Source organism: Orcinus orca, chromosome X (assembly GCF_937001465.1).
Source record: "Orcinus orca chromosome X, mOrcOrc1.1, whole genome shotgun sequence".
Classification (NCBI taxonomy): domain Eukaryota; kingdom Metazoa; phylum Chordata; class Mammalia; order Artiodactyla; family Delphinidae; genus Orcinus; species Orcinus orca.
The window spans coordinates 103,163,272-103,186,900 of record NC_064580.1 but is presented as its reverse complement, the minus strand read 5'-3'; the positions used below and the strand labels follow the sequence as shown (position 1 = coordinate 103,186,900).

Sequence of the window (23,629 nt, the reverse complement as noted above, 5' to 3'; positions counted from 1 at the left end):
AATTACCTCCCCTTGGGGATCAAATGGAGTTGTCTTTGCACAAGGAACTTAGCTGGGAGCAGCTTGCACAAACAAAAAGCAGGAAAGGAGGGGCTGTCAGGCCCTCTTCCCAGGCTCCGCCCCTAAGCTGATAAAGCCACCCCGACTGAAGGGCTCCAGGGGAAGTGGGCCAGATCCTTTCTAGTTCTGTCAACTCTCTCTTTCAGCTGGATCCGACCAAGAACTGAAAACTGAACGTAATAAATCATCAACCCCGGGCCCCCGCCTAAAATCCAATTTCATCTTTAGAAAATAGCCTTCTAGCGAAGAACGCAGCCATGAGCGACTCCATTTCTTCTTTCTCGGGAACCGAATGAGGTAGGAGAGTGAGGGCTCACTCCCCATGTTTGCCCACAAAACAGCCGAACGAAGAGTCACGAGCGAGCTGGGTGAGTGGAGTTTTACCTGTGACAACTTTGGTAGATTATGGCTGGTGCCTTCAGTAGCCAATGACTCTACGTGTTCCTTTAATCTAGGGTGAGGTGCCAACAGCTTCAGGATATCGGGAGAATGTTCCTGAGAAGCCCCCGGGAATGATGGTGAAAAGAAACTAAGGAGAAGCTGTGACATAAAACAGAAGACTTCACTACTTAAGTTTCTACAGGTGCTTGGGTGAAGGGTGGGGGGAGGAAGGGGCAAAGGGCACAACTTGCGGGGCCAAACTCCAGGGAGGAAGCCTTGGACCACAGACCCCGACACAGTGGGGTAGGGGTCCTCACTTCAGCGCATCGGAATTGCCTGGGAGCTTAGGGAAAGTCCAGGTTCTAAGTTCCCATGCCCGGCTCCCCCAGGTCTGAAGTATGGCCCGAGAATCTGGATTTTGAAAAGGCACTACAGATGCCTTTGTCACCCTAGCCAGAGGTACAAACCACCACTCCACTGCTGCCATTCCATAGAAATATCTGCAGGGGGATTTCAAAACCTACCTAGGAGGAAAGAGGCAGAGGTGAAGACGGGAGAGAAACATCAGCTGGGGGACCTGGAGTCGTGTCGGCGACACCCCCATGGGTAGAAGGTGACAAATGTCATCGAGGTTCCTCGCTACTTCTTCCCACCCTGCCCATTTTGCTCCCTCCTCCATCAGCCCCGGACCATGAATCCCTTCAGCAGTGAAATGTCCGGAAAAGCAGAACCCAACCTTCCTTCCTCTTCTCCTAGTCTCTCCTCCCCGTTTCTGGCCTTCACTTTCCAGAGAATATCAGGTATCTTCCAGGACCGGGGGCAGGCCGGTTCCAGTCTATGGCTGGCTTCCTTTGCAATTGATAAGCTGGGGGCAGTGGTGCGGGGGCAGGTAGAAGACCCAGAAGGGACTGCGAGACAAAGATGTGCGGGCGCGCGGACGCTGCGCCATCGGCTGCCCACATCCTTGTTTCAGTTCTCCCCTGTGAAAGCGCCAGTCATCAGCATACATACGTATCTATCATGTGTAACACAACACAGGAAGGCAGGTCACTCACTTCTAAAACATATTCACAAGTTTGCCACTGAGACCCACTAAAGGGCGCTCCACCCTTTGTTCTGGGTAATAGGGTATTAACTCATCAGGAGAATCTGACCGAAACTCTGACCAAACTCTCTCTGGTTTGACTTGCTCTTTTGCTGGGCCCCAGCAGTTCCTTCATGATGTTCCTTCTGATGCCAGCACTTTCCACATAGCCAAGCCCTGCTCGTCCCTCAAGGCTCAGCTCCAGCACTACCTTCCCCTACTCCCCCAGCCTCCCTGATCTCTCCTGTCCTTCCGTGTTCTCGACTGCACCATAAGATAGCACCTTACACTACACAGTCTTGTGTTAGCCTCAAATTGCATTGCAGATGTAAGTCTGGTCACCTTCTGGAGGGCACGTGACAGATGTCCAATAAATACTCATCACACTGGATGGAACTGAATTAAGACACTAGCCATTCCAGGGCCCGGGGAGAGGCCTAGGGTTCAGACCCAAAGTCTTCAGACAGATGCCTCTATCTCCTCCCAGCTAGGAGTTGGTAAAGGAGTGAGGTGGGGAGGTACTCACAGTGACCAGGGCCATAAATGCCACCTTTCAGAGGCTCCTCCCGAGTGGCCCACCAGGACCAACCCACCTCTGAAGCAATCTCCCTGGAATTCTCCCAAAAAGAACAGTATCAGCCATAGGGCATCCCAAGGTACAGGGATAAAAGGGTAGAGTGCGGTGAGAGGGAAAGAGACGCAGAGAGGGAACTCGAAGGAAACAAAGCAGAAGCAACAGCAGCGCTGACCTTCTTCCTTTAATACCTAAGATAGACTAGGCCTTCTCAGTGGCTTTGGAAAACAAAATTTGGGGTCGACTCTCAGTGGGAATGAGCATTCCACATACGAACGGAAGTCAATTCCACTTCAGTGTCTGCCTTTGAAAGGCCCAAATGGCTCAAGAGGGCAAAAAAGAATCTGAGGTAAATACAAACATTAAAAAGAAACCCAGGCCTGTGAGTGGCTAAGGCAGCTAATTCATCCCAAGTGAGCCTGGACCATCTCTGTCATACCTTTATCCCTGGAATGGGAACAATCCAGTAAATAAGCACAGCGGAGGTCCTCAGTGTTCTTAGGTAACTGCCATGCCCTCGCCACACTCAGTGGAAACTCGCCTCTAAATAATCACCCCAGCTTCAGAACTCTGCAACACTCGTCACAGGCAAATGCTCGCTTGTATTGTCTGAAATTTATATTACACTATATAACAAGTGCAAGATTGTAAGGTAGGTCCTTGAGGACTGACACTGTGGCTTATGCCTCTCTGGGTCTCAGAGCTTAGCACAGTGTGTTCCCCTGCCCCGCTAAGGCAGCTGTGGAAATGACACTAGGTGGTCTGTAAAATCGGGCTGTAAAGAGAGATCAATCCAACTGATGATACCAGAGCCTCTCAGGCCAACTGGGAAATGGACAAATGAGAATAAAGGAACCACTCACTCCTGTGCCCAACACCTGCCTCTTCTGGCCTTTGCACACTCTGTCCCCCAAAGTCAAGGCTCTTCTAATTGCCTTTGTCCATCCATCCCAGACCCGGATAATTCCATTGCTGTTCTCCCCCCAGCCCCAGCAGTGGGTGCTAAGACTCCTGACAAGGCCTCCTGGGGCAGCAGGATGGTGGAGCAGCTCACAAGGCAGACTCTGGAAGCAGATGGAGTTGGGTTTGATTGCTCTTTCACCAATCACTAGGTGTGTGACCTCAGGAAAGTCACCAAGCCTCAGCTTCCTCATCTGTCTCATCTGTAACATGGGCATAAATAATAGTACCTACCCTCATAGGGCCATTGGGGAAATTAAATTATATCTTCCCCATAAAGCCCATAGCACAGTGTGGGGTGCACAGGAAATGCTCAATAAATGTTAGCTGTTATTATTATTATTACTCACACTATGGAGTGCAGTTAAGATTTGGGAAAGGGTCCACAGCTTGGAGCAATTCTCTGCCACCAGCGCGCTGACTAACCAGGCCAAAGCAACTTCCCGGAAAAGAAACCTTCTGTGAGAGGCATAGCCTCCAGAGCTCAGCTTCCCCTAGTTCATTGATTTTGCTAAAGATTCCTTTCTGGGGCCTTCAGAAACCACTCCTGTCTCTTGCGCCCTTTCTTCATCCACTGCTCTGCCAAACTGTACTGGGACAGAGGCACTTGGGGAGTGGCGGTGAATAGGGAGTGGGAGAGCAGAGGCCACCACTGATTGCTAACATCCAACTTCCAGGCCAGTTAGCCAGACCGTGAGAATACATTGCGGAACAGTAAGCAACGAAGTCCACGAATTGAGGATGCTTGAGCCTTCACTAATGCGCCCAGTATTTAAACAGTAACATCCACATTCTCCCAGGACTCAAGAGTTGGAATGACTGTTTGCATGTATTGTAATAGTCCTTGACTTATATTCTGTATGTGTTGTATTTCTAGCAAAGGAGCTGAAGGTTGGAGTTCTGCATATGGCAGGGCAGATGGGACCCAACATCCCTTCTGAGGAGCTGGATGCCCTGTGTGACTGGTGAAGCTGTGACTTAGCTAAAGAAAAGTTCTACAACTGCAGGCAGCCTCACACACAGGACCTCTTGCCAACAGCCAGAATCTCCTCAGGGGGCCTCCATCCCCATGTTAACTTATTTGGTTTTATTTTGTTTTGTTTGTTTCCCACTGACAACCCAAACCCCGAGTCAAAGAAGCAAGAACACCCCTCATCGGCTCCTACAGAAATGCAGGAACTGCTCGATCTGATTGTACACGCCAAAAGGATGGTGCTTCCGGGCCATCAGTTGGCACTTGTGTCTCGCTCCTGTCCCCTCAACCCAGGGAGCCACCCACTCAGGACCCCCAATCCCAGGAAAGGCAGTTCCCTCACTCCCCCCACCCCGGAGAGACAGAGGGGTGGGGGCCCACTGGGCAGCTGGACCTGACGTCATCTCAACTCACCCTTTGGGCTTCAGCTCTTGCTCTTTTGTTCTTTCCATCGAGGGACACACAATATAGAAACTCCCTTAGTGCTTCCTCCACCTTGCCTAGGGTGGCTAAGGCTTGCGCTTTTCTGAAGTGTGCCTGGAAGAAAACATGAGCATTCAATCCCATTCATATCCACCTCTTGATGCTGCTATCGTTCATAACACCAGCTAACTGCTTCGTGGGTTTTCATTGTCGTGTGAAGGGTTTTAAAAGGACTATCTCATCTATAGCCCTACTAGGTAGGCAACTGTTCTGAAGCCCATTTTCAAGGAGATAAAACTGAGATCCAGAGAAATGACTCACCCAAAATAATAAGAGATTGTGGAATCAAGTTTTGAGCCCGGGACTGACTGATACCGAAGCCCAAATTCTCAACCACTGTGCCTCCGCCTCCCTCTCTCCCGGCCCCACCACTGTATTGGAGGAGGTACCAAATGTAGCAAGAACCCCCATTTGAGCACATACTAACCAGGTTTCAGGACCTGCCTGGATGGACCTTCCTGGTAACTGGTCTGTCAAGCAGAGACATAGTCCATCTTACCGGCTGAGCGACCACCTACACTCAATGATCATTTATCAGAAGAGGCCCAAGTGAGCCAAGGCATGTGATCTCTCCAAGACCTCGAAGGTAGCTAGTAGCAAAGCTGGAACTAGAACTGTGCCCCTCCCCGCGAAGCAGACCGCCCTTTGGAGGACTAACCAGGGCCTGCGCAAACGCTTTGGCTCCGGTGGGCTCAGCCCCCTCGCCACGTCTTGAAATAGCATAAGAAGTTTTAGGGCTCCTCAGGGTCCAGACCCAACTGCCCTGGGAGAGGTGCATCCTGGGGAAGAGTGAGGAAAAAGAAAAGAGGTGGGAGGAGGGCTGCCTCCTCTCCGTGCCTTAGGACAGGTGCTCCTGGCAGCTTTGCTTGGAGGCTGCCCCTCAGGGGCCTGCTCCCCACTCCCTCAGCTCCACGGCTGAGCCCGAGTGTAACTTAGTGAAGGAAATAATGCAGGGTGCAGCTGCCGGGCACTCTAACATGCGGGGCCTCCCCTTCCGACATGCCTCTGCAGGCCGCAGTGCCCTCCGGCTTGGGCCTGGCTACAGGGGCCAGCCGGGATCTGCCTTCCTGAACAGTGGCCCCTGCTCCAAGCCTCTTGGGGGCCTCCCCAAGAACTCCCCCTCCTTCTGGAGCCGGATGCATGGCTTGTTGCATCTTCCCAGCAGTGCTCCGGGGGCCCTCAGGAGAAAGGCTTGTGTGACATTTCAGGGCGGCTAGAGGGGATAAGTGCTGGCAGCCTCGAGAGGCTTTGGGATCTGACCAATCATACCAAGCAGCCACGCGTATATACTCCAGCTGCTCAGGGCCGCCAGCTCACCCTCCTGGAGCTGCACCGCCTGCAGGAAAATTTGAGAAGCACGAGCCCTGGCTGGGGGGCTGGAATAGGGCTGCACGTGATGAACTCCTCCCACAAGGGCGTTTCATATAGAAACGGTGGGAAATATGCAAATCAGGGTGTGAGGCGGCTCTGAATCAGAAGCACCGTTCAAGTCTTCTCTCGACCCCCAAGTCAGCAGAGGTCTCTCGTCACTGCCTCTCTGCTTACGCCAGCACTTTGGGGAAATGAACTCCTGTTTAATATTTCCACCAACTCTTCCTTCACTGGGGAAGTCACTTTTCCTGTTTCATCCAAGATGGTCCACTGCTTACTCAGCCTTGTTTCCCACTGCACTGTCGAGGCCCCAACCCTTAGGGGGCCTAAGCAGAAAGAGTTGCAAGAGAAGTCCTCTTACGCCCAGGCAGCTCACTGGCCCGCACCACTACAAGGCCTGAAATAGCTCCCACTGAAGCTCCTGTGGGTTAAGACTTTGGTGACTTTGAATAAACTGTAATTGTGCTCCTTGGGAAAGAGAATATACTAATCCATCATCATTCATGAAAACCTTCTCATGAAAGAACATACGAGATTCACTCTGACATTAATGGCCCAGTATGCAGCTCCACAATGTTTTATCTGAAGTTCCCAGATCCTGAAAACAGTCTGATAATCCAATATTTTCATAAGCTTGACATCAGAATCATTAGGTGGCAAAACCTCACCTAAAACGATGTGTGTTACAGTCTTTGTCCCACTTCGTGTGTATTTTCATGTAATATCCTGCCGAAATAGCGTGTGTGACTATGGGGCGCTGTCCAGAGCTCAAACCTGGGCTTTGTGAGATTGGGAACATTCTGGATTCTGAACATATCTGGCCCCACAGGATTCAGATAAGGGATCACAGCCTTGGATGAGTTGGGGTTGTGTAGAGAGAGCACCACACCAAGAGCCAGCGTTACAGCTCACAGAATGGTCTCTTGGCCATGCTCACCTGTAACCCTCACTGCACCCCTGTGAGGCGATCAGGGCAGACAGCAAGATCTTCCTTTTGCAAACTAGGACACTTAGGGTTCAGAGAGTGAAGCGACTTCCGCATGGTCACTTAGCTTGCAGGTAGTAGAGCCCAGGCTCAAATCTAATCTTCTAAACAAAATATTGAAATGTGGCTGAGGGCCAGTCCTGAGGCCTGACAGAGATGCAGAAAGTGACACTTTGCACCCTGGCATCTTGAGAGATGCTGAACCTGTCTTTCTCCCCACCCCTCCACGTGACCTACATGTTTAGGGGAACCGGCAGGCTGACTGACTACATTAAGGACTTGAGATGGCAGAATGAGCCAGCAATACTTCTCTCTCCCTCCTGTTTCTACTGTCCTGGGAAAAGAATGATGCTGTTGACGGCAGACACATGCAACGCTATGTGCCAGGCACTGTTCTAAGTGTCTGCGTGCATTAGCTCATGTAATTCTCACAACAAACCCTGTGAAGTAGGTGCTTTGAATATCCTCATTTTATAGATGAGGAGATGAGGTACAGGGAGGTTAGGTAACTTGCCAAGGCCGCACAGCTAGTAAAAGTAGCAGAGCTGGGACATAAACTCAGGCAGTCTGGCTCCCAAGTCCCTGCTCTAGAGAGTCACAAGGCCCAGGCTGCTCTGCGGGTCATCAGTGGAAGATCAGGTTGGGGAGGAATCCAGCTCCCTTGCAGATCCCTAAGTCACCCTTTGTCAAGGGACCCCCCAGCTCCTCTGAAGAGCCTTCTCCCTGCCAGTTCCGGTCTACAGTACAATTCCTTCCCATCCCTCCCATCCCACACTCACCTTAAACCCCATGGGGCGGAGCTTACATGCTATTTCTGCATCATGCAGTGCATCCTCATGAGACTCCAAGGTGAAATAGATTTGAGACCGGTTGCTGTAAAGCAAGTGGTCATTTGGAGCTGCCAAAATGAGAAAAAACAAACAAAAAAACCTTGAGCAAAATGGCAAGTTATCTAGGACTTTTCTGCTAGGGACCCAAAGGCATAAGCTCGATCTCCAGCCCTAATATTGCCCTGCCTACCACACCCCCCAGCCACTCTGGGTCTGAGCTTTCCCAACTGTAAAGAAGTCATTTTTCCCCTTCTCTCAAGCAGTTCCTTAGAGGGCCTGTGGTGTCAGTGGTGCATTAGCAACTTTGACTCTCGCACCCTGGAACTCTCGCACCCTGCTTCATGGCCGTGGCTAGCAACTGGCAGCCTGGCTTCTGGGTGAGGTATTGCCCACAAGGAAACAGGCCAGGGAGGAAGGAGAAGGGGATGGCCAGATGTGACCCCCATCCTTGCCACCAGGAAGACAAGTCCCAGTTAGTCTCCAGGTGATATCAGCGACATCTCTGTCTACAAACCCCAGCACATGTGAAGTTCTTCTGAAGAAAACAGAAATGCATCTGCAAGCCTCCATCCTCTCATTACAGATAGGCAGATGTGAATGGACAAGGCTTCTGGGAATAAAGTGAGGTTGGCTCTCATCAATACTCTGAACCACTAGATGCCAGGGCTGGAAAGGCCTTTAGAGATCATCTGGCTCAATCAACCCATTCTTCAAGGAGAATCAAGCCCAGAGAGGGGAAGGCACCTGCTCAAGTCTAGCTAGCTGGCCAGACTCATTACTAACTTGCAGACTTTGAATCTGGGGTGGGAGACAGGTTCCTTTTTTTCCGAAGGGGAGTGTAGTACTTCGAATAGTAAGGAAGAGAGACTGGCCATCTTCCGGCACCAAGATACTCTTTGTTGGGGAGGTCCCTTTCCTCTTAGAAGGGTGAAGAGGTCTTGACATTTTTCACCTTGACTCCTCTGGTGGTGCAAGGAAGAACCCCCAGGGGAAAGTGGTGACAGCAACAAACGGGGAGGAGGAGGAGGGCAGGAAGGGGCTTTCGTGGCCCTTGGGGGTCGGCTGAAAGGAATGGAACCTCCCTTGGAGACCTGGGCTTAAGCGGTTGCCACCTGTCTACGTCATACTGCCCTGCTCTTCCCTAGGGACTGGGCTCCACCTTCTGCTGCGGGAACAGGCTTTGTTGGGGTTTTTCCCCCAGGGGTGTGCAGAGGGTTCGCCTGGGTGCCCATTACTTGCTCTTAAGACATCAGTCAAGAGTTTGCAGTCTCCTCTGTCCCTTTCCTTGCAGCACACACTGTGCTTTGCTTGGGCACACGGGGTCTCGTTCCTCCCCCTCCCCCACTACCTGTTGCAAGCTCGGGTGGAGATGCAACACGTGGAGGCGCCAGCCCACCCCCTCCTCCACCCTTCCGAGTGGGGCTCAGGGCACCCTGGGATCCCAGAGCCCTGTCTGCCCAGCCCTGTCGCCTCCTCCCCGGCACGCTTCGCCAGACACCGCGCCCCGCCGCCGAGCTCCTGGCAGCCGGCCTGAGCTGGGCAATACCCGCGGCTCGGCGGCCACTTCCTGGGTCCAGACGCGGGGGGTCGGGGAGGGGGGAGTCGTTCCCTGAGGGAACTCGGGCGCCCTAGTGCGGCCCGAGGCGCGGGACTGCCCACATCGCCCTTGAGGCCGCAAAGACCACCCATCCCTCCTCAGGCGGCACGGGAAAGCGGGACAGAGGCGGCCCCCTTGGCAGCCAGCCCACGGTCCCCGAGGATCCCCGAGCCGTCGCCTGGCCGGTCGCCCTCTGGTCTGTCGGGCTGGTGTTCGAGGCGAGAGCGCAGGCTGCGGGCGGTCGGGCGCGGGGGGGGGGGGCATCTATTTCAGCCGAGGATCGTGTGATAGGAAGCGGTGACAATGAGTCACAGGGCGACGGGGCGCGAGCGCTCCCCCCACCCCGCCCGCACACGCTCCCGGGATGGTTTCCGAGGCGAGCGTGGCCCACTTCAGCTACCTCAGCCGTTACACAATCCCGCCCGCCCGCGCGGAGGAGGGGCCGCCCGGCCCCGGCCGCTCGCGGCCCTTATGCAACCAGTGCTCTCCTGACCTAATTCCACGCCGGACCCACCCCACCGGGAGCCGCGGCCCCGGAAGGGACAACTCCCGGCAGCCACGGCGGCCCCAGGCCGGGAGGGAGCTGCAGACGCAGGCGCCGACCGAACATCCCAGGCTGGCGGGAGCCCAGAGGCCCCGGCGCGCGAGTGGGAAGGGTGCGAAGTTCCCCTGCTGGCCCGAAAGCTACGGACAGGTGTTAAGAGGGGCCCGTGCGCGCAGCGACAGAAGGAGAAGGCGAGCCCGAGAAACAGACGGTGACACGGAGCAAGAGCCAGAGTGACAAAGATACGGAAAGAAAGAAAAAGACGGAGAAACAGAGCGACACAAACAGAAGCAGGGACTGAGACACGCAGAAACACACAAGCTAACAGGAGACACAGAAGAAGACAAAGAGCAAGGAGATAGACAGAGACCCAGAGAAAGGGCCATGAACCAGCAGAGACAGAGAAAAAGTCGGAGACGGAACTCCAGAGCCCCCCTCCCCCACTCCGGTCGCGGTCCATCCCAAGGTCCGCGCGCCCTCCTCCGCCCGGGCCCACCCCGCAGCTTCCCGCCGGGCTCGTGCCCCCACCCGCCCCGGCCCCGGCGGCACGGTGGCCTCACCCAGCCTAACTGCCTCGTTGTACTTGAGCAGCGCCGCCTCCACCTGGCGCTCGCGGTACAGCCGGTTGCCCTCGTGCCGGAGTTGCGACGCCCTTGCCGGGCCCGGGAACAACTTCCCGAGGAGGCCGCTGAGCACCACGTTGACCCGCAGCGGCGGCGCCTGCTGCCCAGCTCGCCGGGCCCCGCGCGCCCGCCCGGTGGCCACCATCAAAGCGGAGAGTTTGACCCCGCACAGCGCACAGCGCCGGTCGGCTGCCCGCCCGCGTTCCAGGCACAGTTTACAAAAGGTGTGTCCGCAGGACAAGGACACGGGGTCTGAGAGAAATCCATGGCACTTCCGGCACTTGAAGCCGTCCCACACCTCGGTGGCCTCGGCGGCCGTCGCCGCCCCTGCCTCTTCCGCCGCCAGAGCGCAGCTCGCCCCGCGGCTCCCGTCCGGGGGCTCCGGCGCCGGCTCCTCGCCTTGAGGGACTTTCTCGGCCAGGCAGCGCACCAGCTGCTCCAGCTGCTCGGCCACCAGCTGCTGCCGCTCCGAGAGCTGTCGGTACACCTCGAGGGCTTCACGGAGGCGCCCCCCAGACGCCAGGGCGTCGGCCTGCGTGAGCAGGACTTTGCACTCCGGCGTCGAGGCCCTCGGAGGACGCTCCTGCGGCAGCGGCCGAGTCGGTAGAGGTGCGGGGCCTTCTGTAGCCGCCTCTGGGTGGGGGCCCGTGTCTCCGCGGGCCGGTGATGCCGCCGGCTCCGCCAGCTCTAAGTTGTTGCTGCAGAGCTCGGCGGGCAAGCTCAGCATCTGTTCAGTCTGAAATGAATCCATAGGGAGAGGGACATGCGTGGGGAAGAGGCGTCTAGGGGCCGGGGACGCGGAGCAGGGAGCGGCGGCTGGAGGGAATCGGGGCTGCCACGGCCGCCGCTCTGCCGCTTGCCGGTCCCTGCAATGCCTCCGCGAGCTCCATGCCGGCCGCCCCGCGCCGCCTAATAACTGTCTTGTCTCAGCAAAGTGTTATATAAAACGACACCACGTGACGCGCCGCCAAGCCGCTCATTGGCCGGCGGCGGGGCGATTGTTACAAAACCAGACAGTTTTGTAACAGTGTTGTGCTTGCTTCTGTGGGCTTAGCTTTTCTTGGCTTCTTTTTGCGGTTGTTTGTATTTACACTCTGTCTTAGTTCCCCCTCGCAATGTGGTTCCTTTTCGGAAGACGGGGAGAGAAAGAAAAAACCCAGCGTCTTCTCCTGGACTTCTCCGTCTCCAAACCCTACCCCATCCCTCCTCCAAACCCGTCAGCAAACAGGTCCTCTCTGCCAGCCGCCTGCTAGCGGTCCCCTCTCCCCTCAAGAGGCCGGTACCTCGAGGCACGCAGTCCGCCAGGTCTTTAGGGACGCCGGAGGCTTGCCCTCCCAGGGGCGACGGCGGCTGTCTGCGAAGGGAAGCGGGTTGGGAGGGTCCCCGGGCAGCCCCCACTCGGGTACCGGCCCGGCTCCTCACACCCGGGGTCCCTGGCCACCTTCCCCAAGGAGTCCCCCAAAGGTAGTGAGTGCGGTTATCCGAGGGCGCTTGATCTCCTGTGCCGGGAAAGACTCGGAGCAGCGGGCCCGGCGGGCTCAGCAGTTTGGCGGCGCTCGCTGAGCGGAGAGGGACATGCGGAGAAGATGCGCTCGCCGGCTAGCGCCCGGAGGAGGCCCCCCGCGCGCCCCGCTTCCTCACCTCTCTCTCCTCCAACGCTGGAACCTGCGCTGGGGCGGGAGGCCGGCGCCCCGGCCCTGGGAACCACCGGCAGGATGGGCGCGGCCGCGAGCACAAGGCCTGCTGGGGTCCGTGGGCACTCCGGGGGCGTGGGAGAACGGCGGGCGGAAGGCGGGAACCCAGAGCGCTGCTCGGGAGAAAGTCCACGAGTCCCGGCGCACTCCAGCGGCCGGCCCCGCTGCCTGCCGGTCCGCCGCTCCAGAGCGGAGACTTCCGACGCAGGCGTGTCACAGTGGGGGGCTGCGCCCAAGCCGCGATGCTTGGCTCACAACGGCTAGGGGTCTCAAGGGTGCCCCGCTTCCTTCCAGAAGGCCAGAGTGAACCGCCCACCCCACGTCTCCCTCCCACCCCCACACTTCGGACGGGAGCCACTCGCTCAAATAAGGGTCCTGCTGCTCCAAGCAGGGAGGTGGGGTCTGGACTTGTCTCCGGCTCAGTGGGCCTGCGGAGTCGGCAGGCTCTCGGTACTGCCTGGAGCCACGGCCGAGGTAGAATGCCGCCGCAGAGGCCTGAGGACCTACAATGGGCGCCTGCTCTGGCCATTTCTTAGCTGAGTGACCTTGGGCAAGTGATCTAAAACTCTGGGAGCCATCGTTTTGGCTTCTGAACCAGTGTCAAGGATGACTAGTTATGTTTCAGAGCTGGGAACCACAGGCTCCATCCGGGCTGTGTCTCTTTAGGTCATTAATCCCCCTTGAGTCAACACCAAGGTCCCAGAGAACAGGTACTGTGCAGCTATCCTTAGAGCCTCCCTCTGAGACAGGATGGGGGGAGAGGGTCAGAAGGGAGAAGGGACACGGGCACATGGGGAAAGGGACCAAGAAAAGAAACCAGAGGAACTCAGGATGTAGGGAAGAAGGCACACATCGGAAAACCTGGCTTGCAGCCCTGGCTTTGTCATAACTTGCTGTGAGACTTTGGGCGAGTCCTCCCACAAGGTCTTAGTTTGACAAGGTCTTGTCCTAATGTCCAAGGTTCCCTCCAGCTTGAACCTTGACAGCCTTCTATCCTAAAACTAGGTGTCATGATACCCAACTCAACTACTTAAGTACAAAAGACTAGTCCAGATGTTGTGGGAGATGGTGGCTTGGACAAGGGGGTGAGGTCAGCAGTAGTAGTGGAAGGGCAGGGGTGGCTAGATGGCTGTCCTCTTCTTCAAGGTCAGGCCTGAGCTAGAGTTTGAAGCTGGGGGAGTCAGGAGGCCAAGAGGTGGAGGAGAAGACTATGCTGGGCAGTTGGGGAGAAGCTGGAGCTCCTGCTGACTTGCTGTCTAAGGGGAGCTCCTTTCACCTTCAGTTTCCCCTGTTAATTGAATGGGGTCTATCAGTCCGTTCAGGCTGCTATAACAAAACATCATAGACTGGGTGGCTTATAAACAACAAACGTTTATTTCTTACAGAGAAATTTATTTCTGGAGACTGGGAAGTCCAAGATCAAAGTGCTGGCAGATCCAGTGTCTGGTAAGAACCCTCTTCCTGGCTCAAGACAGCTGTCTTTTTTCTGTAGCCGCACATGGTGGAAAGGGGCAAGGGATCTCTGTGAGGTCTTTTATAAAGGCATGAATCCCATTCATGAGGAACCCTCATGACTTAATCACCTCCCAAAGGCCCCACCTCCAAATACCATCACATTGGGGATTAGGTTTCAACATATGAATTTTGGCGGGGGGGGGGGGGGGACACAGTCTGTAGCAGGGTTCCAGGCATTAATTATCTGCCTGTCCCTTCTGGGGCCTGTGAGGAGGGATAATCTGTGGGGCAGGTAAAGAGATTTATATGAAAGGGCCATGAGATGGAAAATGATGACCTCTTAATTCAAAAATTTTATCCCTTTGACAAGTTTTAAAAATAGATATTGGTTATCCAAAATTGTCTTCCAGATGCAGATTTGGGCTGTGCCTTTGCTCCCTGGACCACCTCGACAAGTAAGCATTCCCTGGGTTGGCTTCCCTCCCTTACCCGCCATGGCAAGGAGGCAAGGAGAAGGCCAAGTCAGGCAGCGGGTTTCATTCAGTCCTGCAGACTTCGAGTGGAGTTGCTCTCATCAGGTGGCCCCTCCGGACAGCTGTGTGTGCCGTGGCTAACCAGGAACTTAGGAAGGTTGAAAGCTGCCAGTGTGTTGCAGGGTGCAATGGTGCAAAAGGCAGCACCATCCACTCACTACCAGGCCACGTGAGAGTTTTACGTTGCATTTTCACATCAGGACTGCCTGTAGGATAACACCCAGTGGGTTTCTATTGAATACTGGAGAACATTACCACAATGCTTGTCCTTCCTTCTTTCTTTAAACAAACATTCCATTGGTATTCATTTGTGGACCAACTCACAAATCTCCTACTCAAAACTTCTTCTCCTCTGCCCTTAATGATTGAAGTTCCCTAGAACTTGACGATGAGGGGAGAGGAGAAATTGAGAACGCTTTTTCAGATGCCAATATTCCCTTTAAAGGGCTGGGTCCTTCAAACCTCCATTTATTTTGCCAGCATCCCCTCCTGGCTAAGGTTAACCAAGAAAAAGAGCAAGAGTTGATCCGCTCCTCCTTTTCAACTGACTTACAGCAAGTTTTCCAACTGGGCCCTGAGGATTCTCGCTGGGGCCCAGAGGAGACAGCAGGCAGGGTTCGACTCTAGCTCCCCTCAACCAGGGCAACCTTGTGTCCACCTGTTTCATGTAGTGAGTTTTGGGGATGATTTCATTGAAGAAAGGCTTTCCCTTCCTTAAAATTAAAAAGTTTGAAAACTGTAGCAGTTTTCACCTCTTTTAACATATTTGCTGAGCATCTTCTATGTACCAGGCACTGTTCTAGGTATTGGAGATATATCAAAGCAGCACTTCGCTCCCAGGTCCTCCCTTATATATGGTGGCAGCTTTTCCCCACACATTCTTGTCCCGGCCTCCCAGGCCAACTAGAGGGCAAGGACTAGTGTCTTATGTCTTTCATTTCCTCCTCAGGGGACAGTATTTGAACAGACCGTACTGAACACTGCAGTGGACATTCTGACCCTACATGGGAGTGTGCAGAGGGACAAGAGGAAACCCAGCTAGAATATGTCATACCTTTGCCCTGGGTTGTTCACAGAGAGAGAGGGCATGCAGATAATTAAGGGTTAACAGTCCTACACTTGGGAAGGACTGGTAACAGCTCTGGGATGGAAGAATCCAGTCAAAGCCAGGGAGCTGCAGTGAGGAATGAGCGACACCGCCACACACACACTCTCTCTCTCTCTCTCTCTCTCTCTCTCTCTCACACACACACACACACACACACACACACACACACACACACTCACACTAAGCATGGAAGCTTGGCCAAAGCATTTACTTGTTCTTTACTTGAGTTTCTCATTTTATAAACTGGAGATGATCCATCGATTATGTAGTCCTTAGAGGAAAAAAAATTAGGCATGGTGGGCATTAAAGACATTGACATGAAAAAGGCTGCCCTTGCTATCTAGAGTAGCCAAAAAATCCAAAGCTAAAAGAAACTTTACAGATCAGCCCCGGTTTCACAAGTGAGGGAACCAAGGGCTAGAGAAGGCGAGCGACTTGCTGCAGGTCACAATGGGAGTTTGTGACAGAGCCAAGACTGGAAGCTAGGGCTCTTGCCTCTTTGTTTAAAGTTCTTTCCATGTGACCAGAAAGCTTCCAAAGGACACAGAGCGTCTCCCAAATAAATAAGAAATTATTTCAGATTTCCGAATTACAAGATTTGCCATTCAACAAATATTTACTGAAGAGATACTAGGTGCTAATGGAGCTGGCATTTGCGGGGCAATAAGAGAAGGGTAGGTCATGGTTTTTACCCTCCAGTAGCTAACTGAGGAAACAAGAGGCAAAGATTTGAAACAGTTAAGTAAAAATAACAAGCAGTATTTGAGAAGTGCCAAAATTGGGGGAACAGTGAGTCCAAGGGAGAGCTCAAAGGAGACAGAACGCAATGCTTCCCATCTCGTAGCAAAGGTTCCTTTAAGCTGAGTTGGAGAGGATTTACATAGAAAAGTTAAAGACCACCCCGATGCTCAAATCAAGGGGGTTCCCTTCACCCTGGGGGCCACTTGGCCGGGAGAAAGGAGAAGAAATCCAAGTAAGCCAGGCTGGGCAAGGCCCAGGAATTTGTATTTTTAAAGGCCACCATGTGATTACCATGCTCAGCCAGGTTTGAAGTTCACCCGTGTAAAGGGTAACGCAGAATAGACTGGATAAGGGCACCCCACTCCTCTCCCTAGCGCACCCAGCTTCTCTGGGGGTAGGCACCAATAAATCTTGTCTACATTTTACTGAAGGGAAAACTGAGGGTCCAGAAACTTTCGATGATGTGTTCCAGGTCATTCAGTAAGTAGTGGGGACTCGGTTTCTTGCCAACCAGTAGAAACCGAAAGATCATAATACACCATCCCGAAGAAGATTTTGCTTCATTTCTCTGTAAGACAAGTCAGACCCGCTTGGTTAGCTAGAGAGTTCGTTGCCCAGAGTACAAAAAGGAGCAAGTCTCTGGAGCTGCCAGGTGTGTGGGACAGAGCCCAGGGCGACGGTAGTTGCTGGGAGATCAGAGTTCTAACTTTGCTGTGTGACTCAGCCCAAGCCACTTCCCCTCTCTCTTTGTCCTTCACCTATTAATAACGATGTCCCACGTCACGTTGGGATAGCTACCAGTGATGGAAAATGCACAGCGCGGTTAGTTCCGATGTGATTCCTGGGAACAGAAGGGATTCACAGCCATCTGCCGACTGTTGTGAGTAAAATATGTGCTGGCTGCCTTCGGAGCAGAGGCATTTTCTTCCCAGGAAGAGGGTGGGCTAGAGGCCTGAGGCTGGACTCTGCCCTCTTCAGGGGCGTTGACCAATGCGAGGCTCTAGAGATCCTGGCAGAGCGCAGTCTGGTCTTAGGAGGAAAAAGAAAGAAAAGGCAGGTTATCTGGAGGGAAAGCAGCAAACATTCATCAGAAGGAAATTATCTGAAGACTTTGGCAGGACTGGGAAATGGGTAAAATCAAGGCTTGGATCTTCTTTTATAAATTGTGGTAAAATATCGAAATGTAAAATTTACCATTTTAGCTATTTTTAGGCGTACAGTTTACTCTTAAGGTCATTCACATTATTATGCAACCATTACCACCACCCATCTCCAGAACTTCTTTTCATTTTGCAAAAGCGAAACTCTGAACCCATTAAATAACAACTCCCCGTTCCTCACCCCCTCCAGCCCTGGCCAATCACCCTTCTATTTTCTGTCTCTGTGAATCTGACAACTTTTGGTATCTCAAATAAGTGGAATCATATGGTATTTGTCCTTTGGTGACTGGCGTATTTCACTTAGTATAATGACCTCAAATGTTCATTCATGTTGTAGCATGTGCCAAAACTTTTTCCTTTTGAAAGCGGAATAATATTCTCTTGTAGGCATATCCATTTATCCATCAGTGGACACTTGGATTGCTTCCACGTTTTGGCTATTGTAAATAATACTGCTATAAACATGAGTATACAAATATCTCTTCTAGACCCTGCTTTTACTTCCTTTGGATATATACCCAGAAGTGGAATTGCTAGATATATGGTAATTCTATTAATTAATTAATTAATTAGGTTGCACTGAGTCTTAGTTGCAGTAGGCGGGCTCCTTAGTTGCGGCTCACGGGCTCCTTAGTTGCGGCATGCATGTAGGATCTAGTTCTCTGACCAGGGATCGAACCTGGGCCCTGGGCATTGGGAGCATGGAGTCTTAACCACTGCACCACCAGGGAAGTCCTGGTAATTCTATTTTTGTTTTTGTTTGTTTGTTTTTGCGGTACGCGGGCCTCTCATTGTTGTGGCCTTTCCCGTTGCGGAGCACAGGCTCCGGAGGCGCAGGCTCAGCAGCCATGGCTCACGGGCCCAGCCGCTCCACAGCACGTGGGATCTTCCCAGACTGGGGCATGAACCCGCGTCCCCTGCATCGGCAGGCGGACTCTCAACCACTGCGCCACCAGGGAAGCCCTGGTAATTCTATTTTTAATGTTGAGGAACCACCATACTGTTTTCCACAGTGGCTGCACCAATTTACATTCCTACCAGCAATGCATAAGGGTTCCAATTGCTCCATAGCCTTGCCAACACTTGTTATTTTCTGTTGTTTCTTTTTATAATAGCCATCCTAATGGGTGTGAGGTGGCATACCATTGTGGTTTTGATTTGCATTTACCTAGTGACTAGTGACTTGAGCATCTTTTCATGTGCTTATTGGCCATTTGTACATCTTCTCTTTTTTTTTTGTGGTACGTGGGCCCTCACTGCTGTGGCCTCTCCCGCTGTGGAGCACAGGGTCCGGACGCGCAGGCTCAGCGGCCATGGCTCACGGGGCCAGCCGCTCTGAGGCATGTGGGATCTTCCCGGACCGGGGCACGAATCCGTGTCCCCTGCAATGGCAGGCGGACTCTCAACCACTGCGCCACCAGGGAAGCCCTGTACATCTTCTTAGGAGAAAGTCTTTTGCCCATTTTAAAAAAGGATTGTTTGTGGCTGAATGAAATTTTTCCATCTGCAACAACATGGATGGACTTGGAGGACATTATGCTAAGTGAAATAAGTCAGACAGAGAAAGACAAGTACTGTGTGATCGCACTTGTATGTGGAATCTAAAAAATACAACAGACTAGTGAATTTAACAAAAAAAAGCAGACTCACAGATATAGAGAACAAACTAGTTCCCTTTCCAGTGGGGAAAGGGAAGGAAGGAGGGGCAACATACGGGTAGGGGACTAAGAGGCACAAACTATTAGGTATAAAATAAGCTACAAAAACATATATAGTACAACACAGGAAATATAGCCAATATTTTATGATAACTATAAATGGAGAATAACCTTTAAAAATTGTGAATCACTATATTGTACATCTGTAACATATAATATTGTACATCAGTTATATTTCAATAAACAAAAATTTTAAAAATCGGGTTGTTTGTTTTTTTCTTGAGTTTTAAGAATTTTCTATATATTCTGGATATTAATACCCTATCAAATACGTGATTTGCAAATATTTTCTCCCATTCTGTGTGTTGCTTTTCACTCTGTTGATAGTGTCCTTACCTGAAGACTTTGGCAGAAGTGGGAGATGATTAGAATCAGGGTTTGGATCATAAACTCGAAGTTTCTGGATTCAAAATCTGGCTATTTGCTATTGGGAAAGCTAATTAACCTCTTTGAGCTTGCCTTACTTTTTTCATCTGAAAAATGGGGATAATGCTTATAATAATACCTAGCTTGCTATAATGAGGAATAAATGAGATCACACATGTAAAATCTCACCGCAGAATCTAGCCCAGGTTAAATGCTCAGTAAGTGGTAGCCTTTATTAGTATTGGGCATAATAAGGAACCAGAATGATGTAATTGAAATGTGATATTAGTTACGATCAAATGGGTGAGTAGGCCAACAATATTAAATAACCGACCTGAGCACAGTAATATTACATAATACTTATTAATGCTGGTGTAACAAGTTGCAGTTTACAAAGCATTTATTTTTTTCCCTTTTGCTTTTTTTAAAAATAGATCTTTATTGGAGTATAATTGCTTCACAATACTGTGTTAGTTTCTGTTGTACAACAAAGTGAATCAGCCATACCCATACATATGTCCCCATATCCACTCCCTCTTGAGCGTCCCTCCCACCCTCCCTATCCCACCCCTCTAGGTCATCGCAAAGCACCGAGCTGATCTCCCAGTGCTATGCTGCTGCTTCTCACTAGCTAACTATTTTACATTCGGTAGTGTATATATGTCGATGCTACTCTCACTTTGCCCCAGCTCCCCCCTCCCACCTGGTGTCCTCAAGTCCATTCTCTATGTCTATATCTTTATTCCTGCCCTGCAACTAGGTTCATCAGTGCCATTGTTTTTTTAGATTCCATATATATGCATTAGCATATGGTATTTGTTTTTGTCTTTCTGACTTACTTCACTCTGTATGACAGACTCTAGGTCCATCCACCTCACTACAAATAACTCAATTTCGTTTCTTTTTATGGTTGAGTAATATCCCATTGTATATATGTGTCACATCTTCTTTATCCATTCATCTGTCGATGAACACTTAGGTTGCTTCCATGTCCTGGCTATTGTAAATAGAGCTGCAATGAACATAGTGGTACATGACTCTTTTTGAATTATGGTTTTCTCAGGGTATGTGCCCAGTAGTGGGATTGCTGGGTCATATGGTAGTTCTACTTTTAGTTTTTTAAGGAAACTCCATACTGTTTTCAATAGTGGCTGTATCAATTTACATTCCCACCAACAGTGCGGGAGGGTTCCCTTTTCACCACACCCTTTCCAGCATTTATTGTTTCTAGATTTTTTGATAATGGCCATTCTGACCAGTGTGAGGTGATACCTCATTGTAGTTTTGATTTGCATTTCGCTAATACTTAGTGATGTTGAGCATCTTTTCATGTGCCTCTTGGCCATCTGTATGTCTTCTTTGGTGAAATGTCTATTTAGGTCTTCTGCCCATTTTTTGACTGGATTGTTTGTTTTTTTGATATTGAGCTCCATGAGCTGTCTGTATATTTTGGAGATTAATCCTTTGCCTGAGGGTTGTCTTTTTGCCTTGTTTATGGTTTCCTTTGCTGTGCAAAAGCTTTTAAGCTTAATTAAGTCCCATTTGTTTATTTTTGTTTTTATTTCCATTACTCTAGGAGGTGGGTCAAAAAAGATCTTGCTGTGGTTTATGTCAAAGAGTGTTTGTCCTGTGTTTTCCTTTAAGAGTTTATTTTTGTGTGTGGTGTTAGGTAGTGTTCTAATTTCATTCTTTTACATGTAGCTGTCCAGTTTTCCCAGCACCACTTATTGAAGAGGCTGTTTTTTCTCCACTGTACATTCCTGCCTCCTTTATCAAAGATAAGGTGACCATATGTGCGTGGGTTTATCTCTGGGCTTTCTATCCTGTTCCATTGATCTATATTTCTGTTTTTGTGCCAGTACCATACTGTCTTTTTTTTTTTTTTTTTTTTGCCCGCACCGTGTGGCATGTGGGATGTGGGATCTTAGTTCCCTGACCAGGGATCAAACCCGTGTCCCCTGCATTGGGAGCGCGGAGTCTTATCCGCTGGACCACCAGGGAAGTCCCCCATACTGTCTTTTTTTTTTTTTTTTTTTTTTGCAGTACGCGGGCCTCTCACTGCTGTGGCCTCTCCCGTTGCGGAGCACAGGCTCTGGACGCGCAGGCTCAGCGGCCATGGCTCACGGGCCCAACCGCTCCGCGGCATGTGGGATCCTCCCAGACCGGGGCACGAACCCGTGTACCCTGCTTCGGCAGGCGGACTCCCAACCACTGCGCCACCAGGGAAGCCCCCCCATACTGTCTTGATTACTGTAGCTTTGTGGTATAGTTTGAAGTCAGGGAGCCTGATTCCTCCAACTCTGTTTTTCTTTCTCAAGATTGCTTTGGCTATTCAGGGTCTTTTGTGTTTCCATATGAATTGTAAAATTTTTTGTTCTAATTCTGTGAAGAATGCCATTGGTAGTTTGATAGGGATTGCATTGAATCTGTAGATTGCTTTGGGTAGTATAGTCATTTTCACAGTATTGATTCTTCCAATCCAAGAACATGGTATATTTCTCCATCTGTTTGTCATCTTTGATTTCTTTCATTAGTGTTTTATAGTTTTCTGAATACAAGTCTCTCTCCTCCTTAGGCAGGTTTATTCCTAGGTATTTTATTCTTTTTGTTGCAATGGTAAATGAGAGTGCTTTCTTAATTTCTCTTTCTGATTTTTCATTGTTGGTGTATAGGAATGCCAGAGATTTCTGTGCATTAATTTTGTATCCTGCAAACTTACCAAATTCTTTGATTAGTTCTAATAGTTTTCTGGTGGCATCTTTAGGATTTTCTATGCATAGCATCATGTCATCTGCAAAGAGTGACAGTTTTACTTCTTCTTTTCCAATTTGGATTCCTTTTATTTCTTTTTCTTCTCTGATTGCCGTGGCTAGGACTTCCAAAACTATGTTGAATAAGAGTGGTGAAAGTGGACATCCTTGTCTTGTTCCTGATCTTAGTGGAAATGCTTTCAGTTTTTCACCATTGAGTATGATGCTTGCTGTGGGTTTGTCGTATATGGCCTTTATTATGTTGAGGTAGGTGCCCTCTATGCCCATTTTCTGGAGAGTTTTTAATCATAAATGGGTGTTGAATTTTGTCAAAAGCTTTTTCTGCATCTATTGAGATGATCATATGGTTTTTCTTCTTCAATTTGTTAATATGGTGTATCACATTGATTGATTTGCATATATTGAGGAATCCTTGCATCCCTGGGATAAATCCCACTTGATCATAGTGTATGATCCTTTAAATGTGCTGTTGGATTCTGTTTGCCAGTATTTTGTTCAGGATTTTTGCATGTATGTTCATCAGTCATATTGGTCTATAATTTTCTTTTTTTGTGATATCTTTTTCTGGTTTTGGTATCAGGGTGATGGTGGCTTCATAGAATGAATTTGGGAGTGTCTCTCCCTCTGCAATTTTTTGGAAGAGTTTGAGAAGGATCGGTGTTAGCTCTACTCTAAATGTTTGATAGAATTCGCCTGTGAAGCCATCTGGACATTGTTTGGCTCCCTTAGAAAAGCACAGGTCCTTTAGAGGGACGGTCTGTTTATATTTTCTAAACAGATAGGTCTATTTATATTTTCTATGTTTTCTAATTCTTCCTGGTTTAGTCTTGGAAAATTGTACCTTTCCAAGAATTTGTCCATTTCTTCGTGGTTGTCCATTTTATTGGCATATAGTTGTTTGTAGTAGTCTCTTATAATCCTTTGTATTTCTGCAGTGTCAGTTGTGATGTCTCCTTTTTCATTTCTAACTTTAATGATTTGCATCCTCTCCCTTTTTTTCTTGATGATTTAAACATTCACCATTCATTCAACAGGCTCCGCTGGAAACATAATGATGAGTAAGACAGTCCTGCAGAACTGAGTGGGAGAAACCAACAAGGCAAAAGGCCATTTCAATCAGGGTGATGAGTGCTAAGATGTCAGAAGCATGGGATGCTGGGGTGCACTGAGGAGGAGGAGGTCAGACTCCGGGACCACGTCCCCTACAGGATTACAGGGTTAGGGGGAGGATGGGGTGTGGGGAGGGGCTGAGTGTTCTAGATAAGAGGAAAAAGCTACTGCAAAGGCTGGAGGTGAGAGAGGCTGGCTCATTGGGGAACAGATACTAGTTTATTATGGCTGGAACCTGAGAGAGGAGCAGAGTGAGATAAGCCTGGAGAGGCAGACAGGTGCCCGACCATGAAGGGCCTTGTACACCAGGGCAAGGGTTTGGATCTTATCCTGAGAGTAATGAGAAGCTATTGAAGGGTTTTAAGCAGATTCGCCATGTAACCGGCTTTGCCTTCTAGAAAGATCTCTTTGGATCAATGTGTAGAGTGGAATGAGAAGGACACAGCCTGGGGCAGACGAGGTAGAAAGATGAACTAAAGAAGGAACCATGAGGACAGAGAGAACTGGA

At 50.5% G+C, this 23,629-nt stretch overlaps 1 protein-coding gene and 2 long non-coding RNA genes across 10 annotated transcripts in view; 1 reads left to right on the top strand and 2 right to left on the bottom strand.

Moving 5' to 3' along the window:
* The window catches only part of LONRF3 (LON peptidase N-terminal domain and ring finger 3), a 204,328-nt gene extending 192,689 nt beyond the window's left edge, over positions 1 to 11,639 (bottom strand). For 3 of the 6 annotated variants that reach the window (XR_007474786.1, XR_007474785.1, XM_033439143.2), the window contains exons 1-3: positions 10,403 to 11,638; positions 7,651 to 7,769; positions 4,447 to 4,569 (exon numbers count right to left, since the gene is read on the bottom strand). Coding sequence is in view for 4 of the 6 variants with exons in the window: in XM_033439143.2 (XP_033295034.1) it covers positions 4,447 to 4,569; positions 7,651 to 7,769; positions 10,403 to 11,216 (1,056 nt within the window). In the remaining 2 variants the exon portion in view is untranslated. Of the gene's footprint in view, positions 1 to 444; positions 601 to 4,446; positions 4,570 to 7,650; positions 7,770 to 10,402 lie in introns of all 6 variants that reach the window. The other 3 variants (XM_033439145.2, XM_033439144.2, XM_004275800.3) reach the window with 3 other exon arrangements.
* Positions 11,640 to 11,923: 284 nt separating this feature from the next.
* On the top strand, positions 11,924 to 15,326 carry LOC117203654 (uncharacterized). Its single transcript, XR_007474797.1, has 3 exons — positions 11,924 to 12,633; positions 13,545 to 13,605; positions 14,025 to 15,326. It is a non-coding gene; the product is annotated as an uncharacterized LOC117203654 (long non-coding RNA).
* Positions 15,327 to 15,454: 128 nt separating this feature from the next.
* LOC117203653 (uncharacterized) overlaps positions 15,455 to 23,629 on the bottom strand; it is an 84,235-nt gene continuing 76,060 nt past the window's right edge. For all 3 annotated transcript variants that reach the window (XR_007474789.1, XR_007474788.1, XR_004486504.2), the window contains one exon: positions 15,455 to 17,025. This is a non-coding gene — a long non-coding RNA (uncharacterized LOC117203653). The remainder of the gene's footprint in view (positions 17,026 to 23,629) is intronic.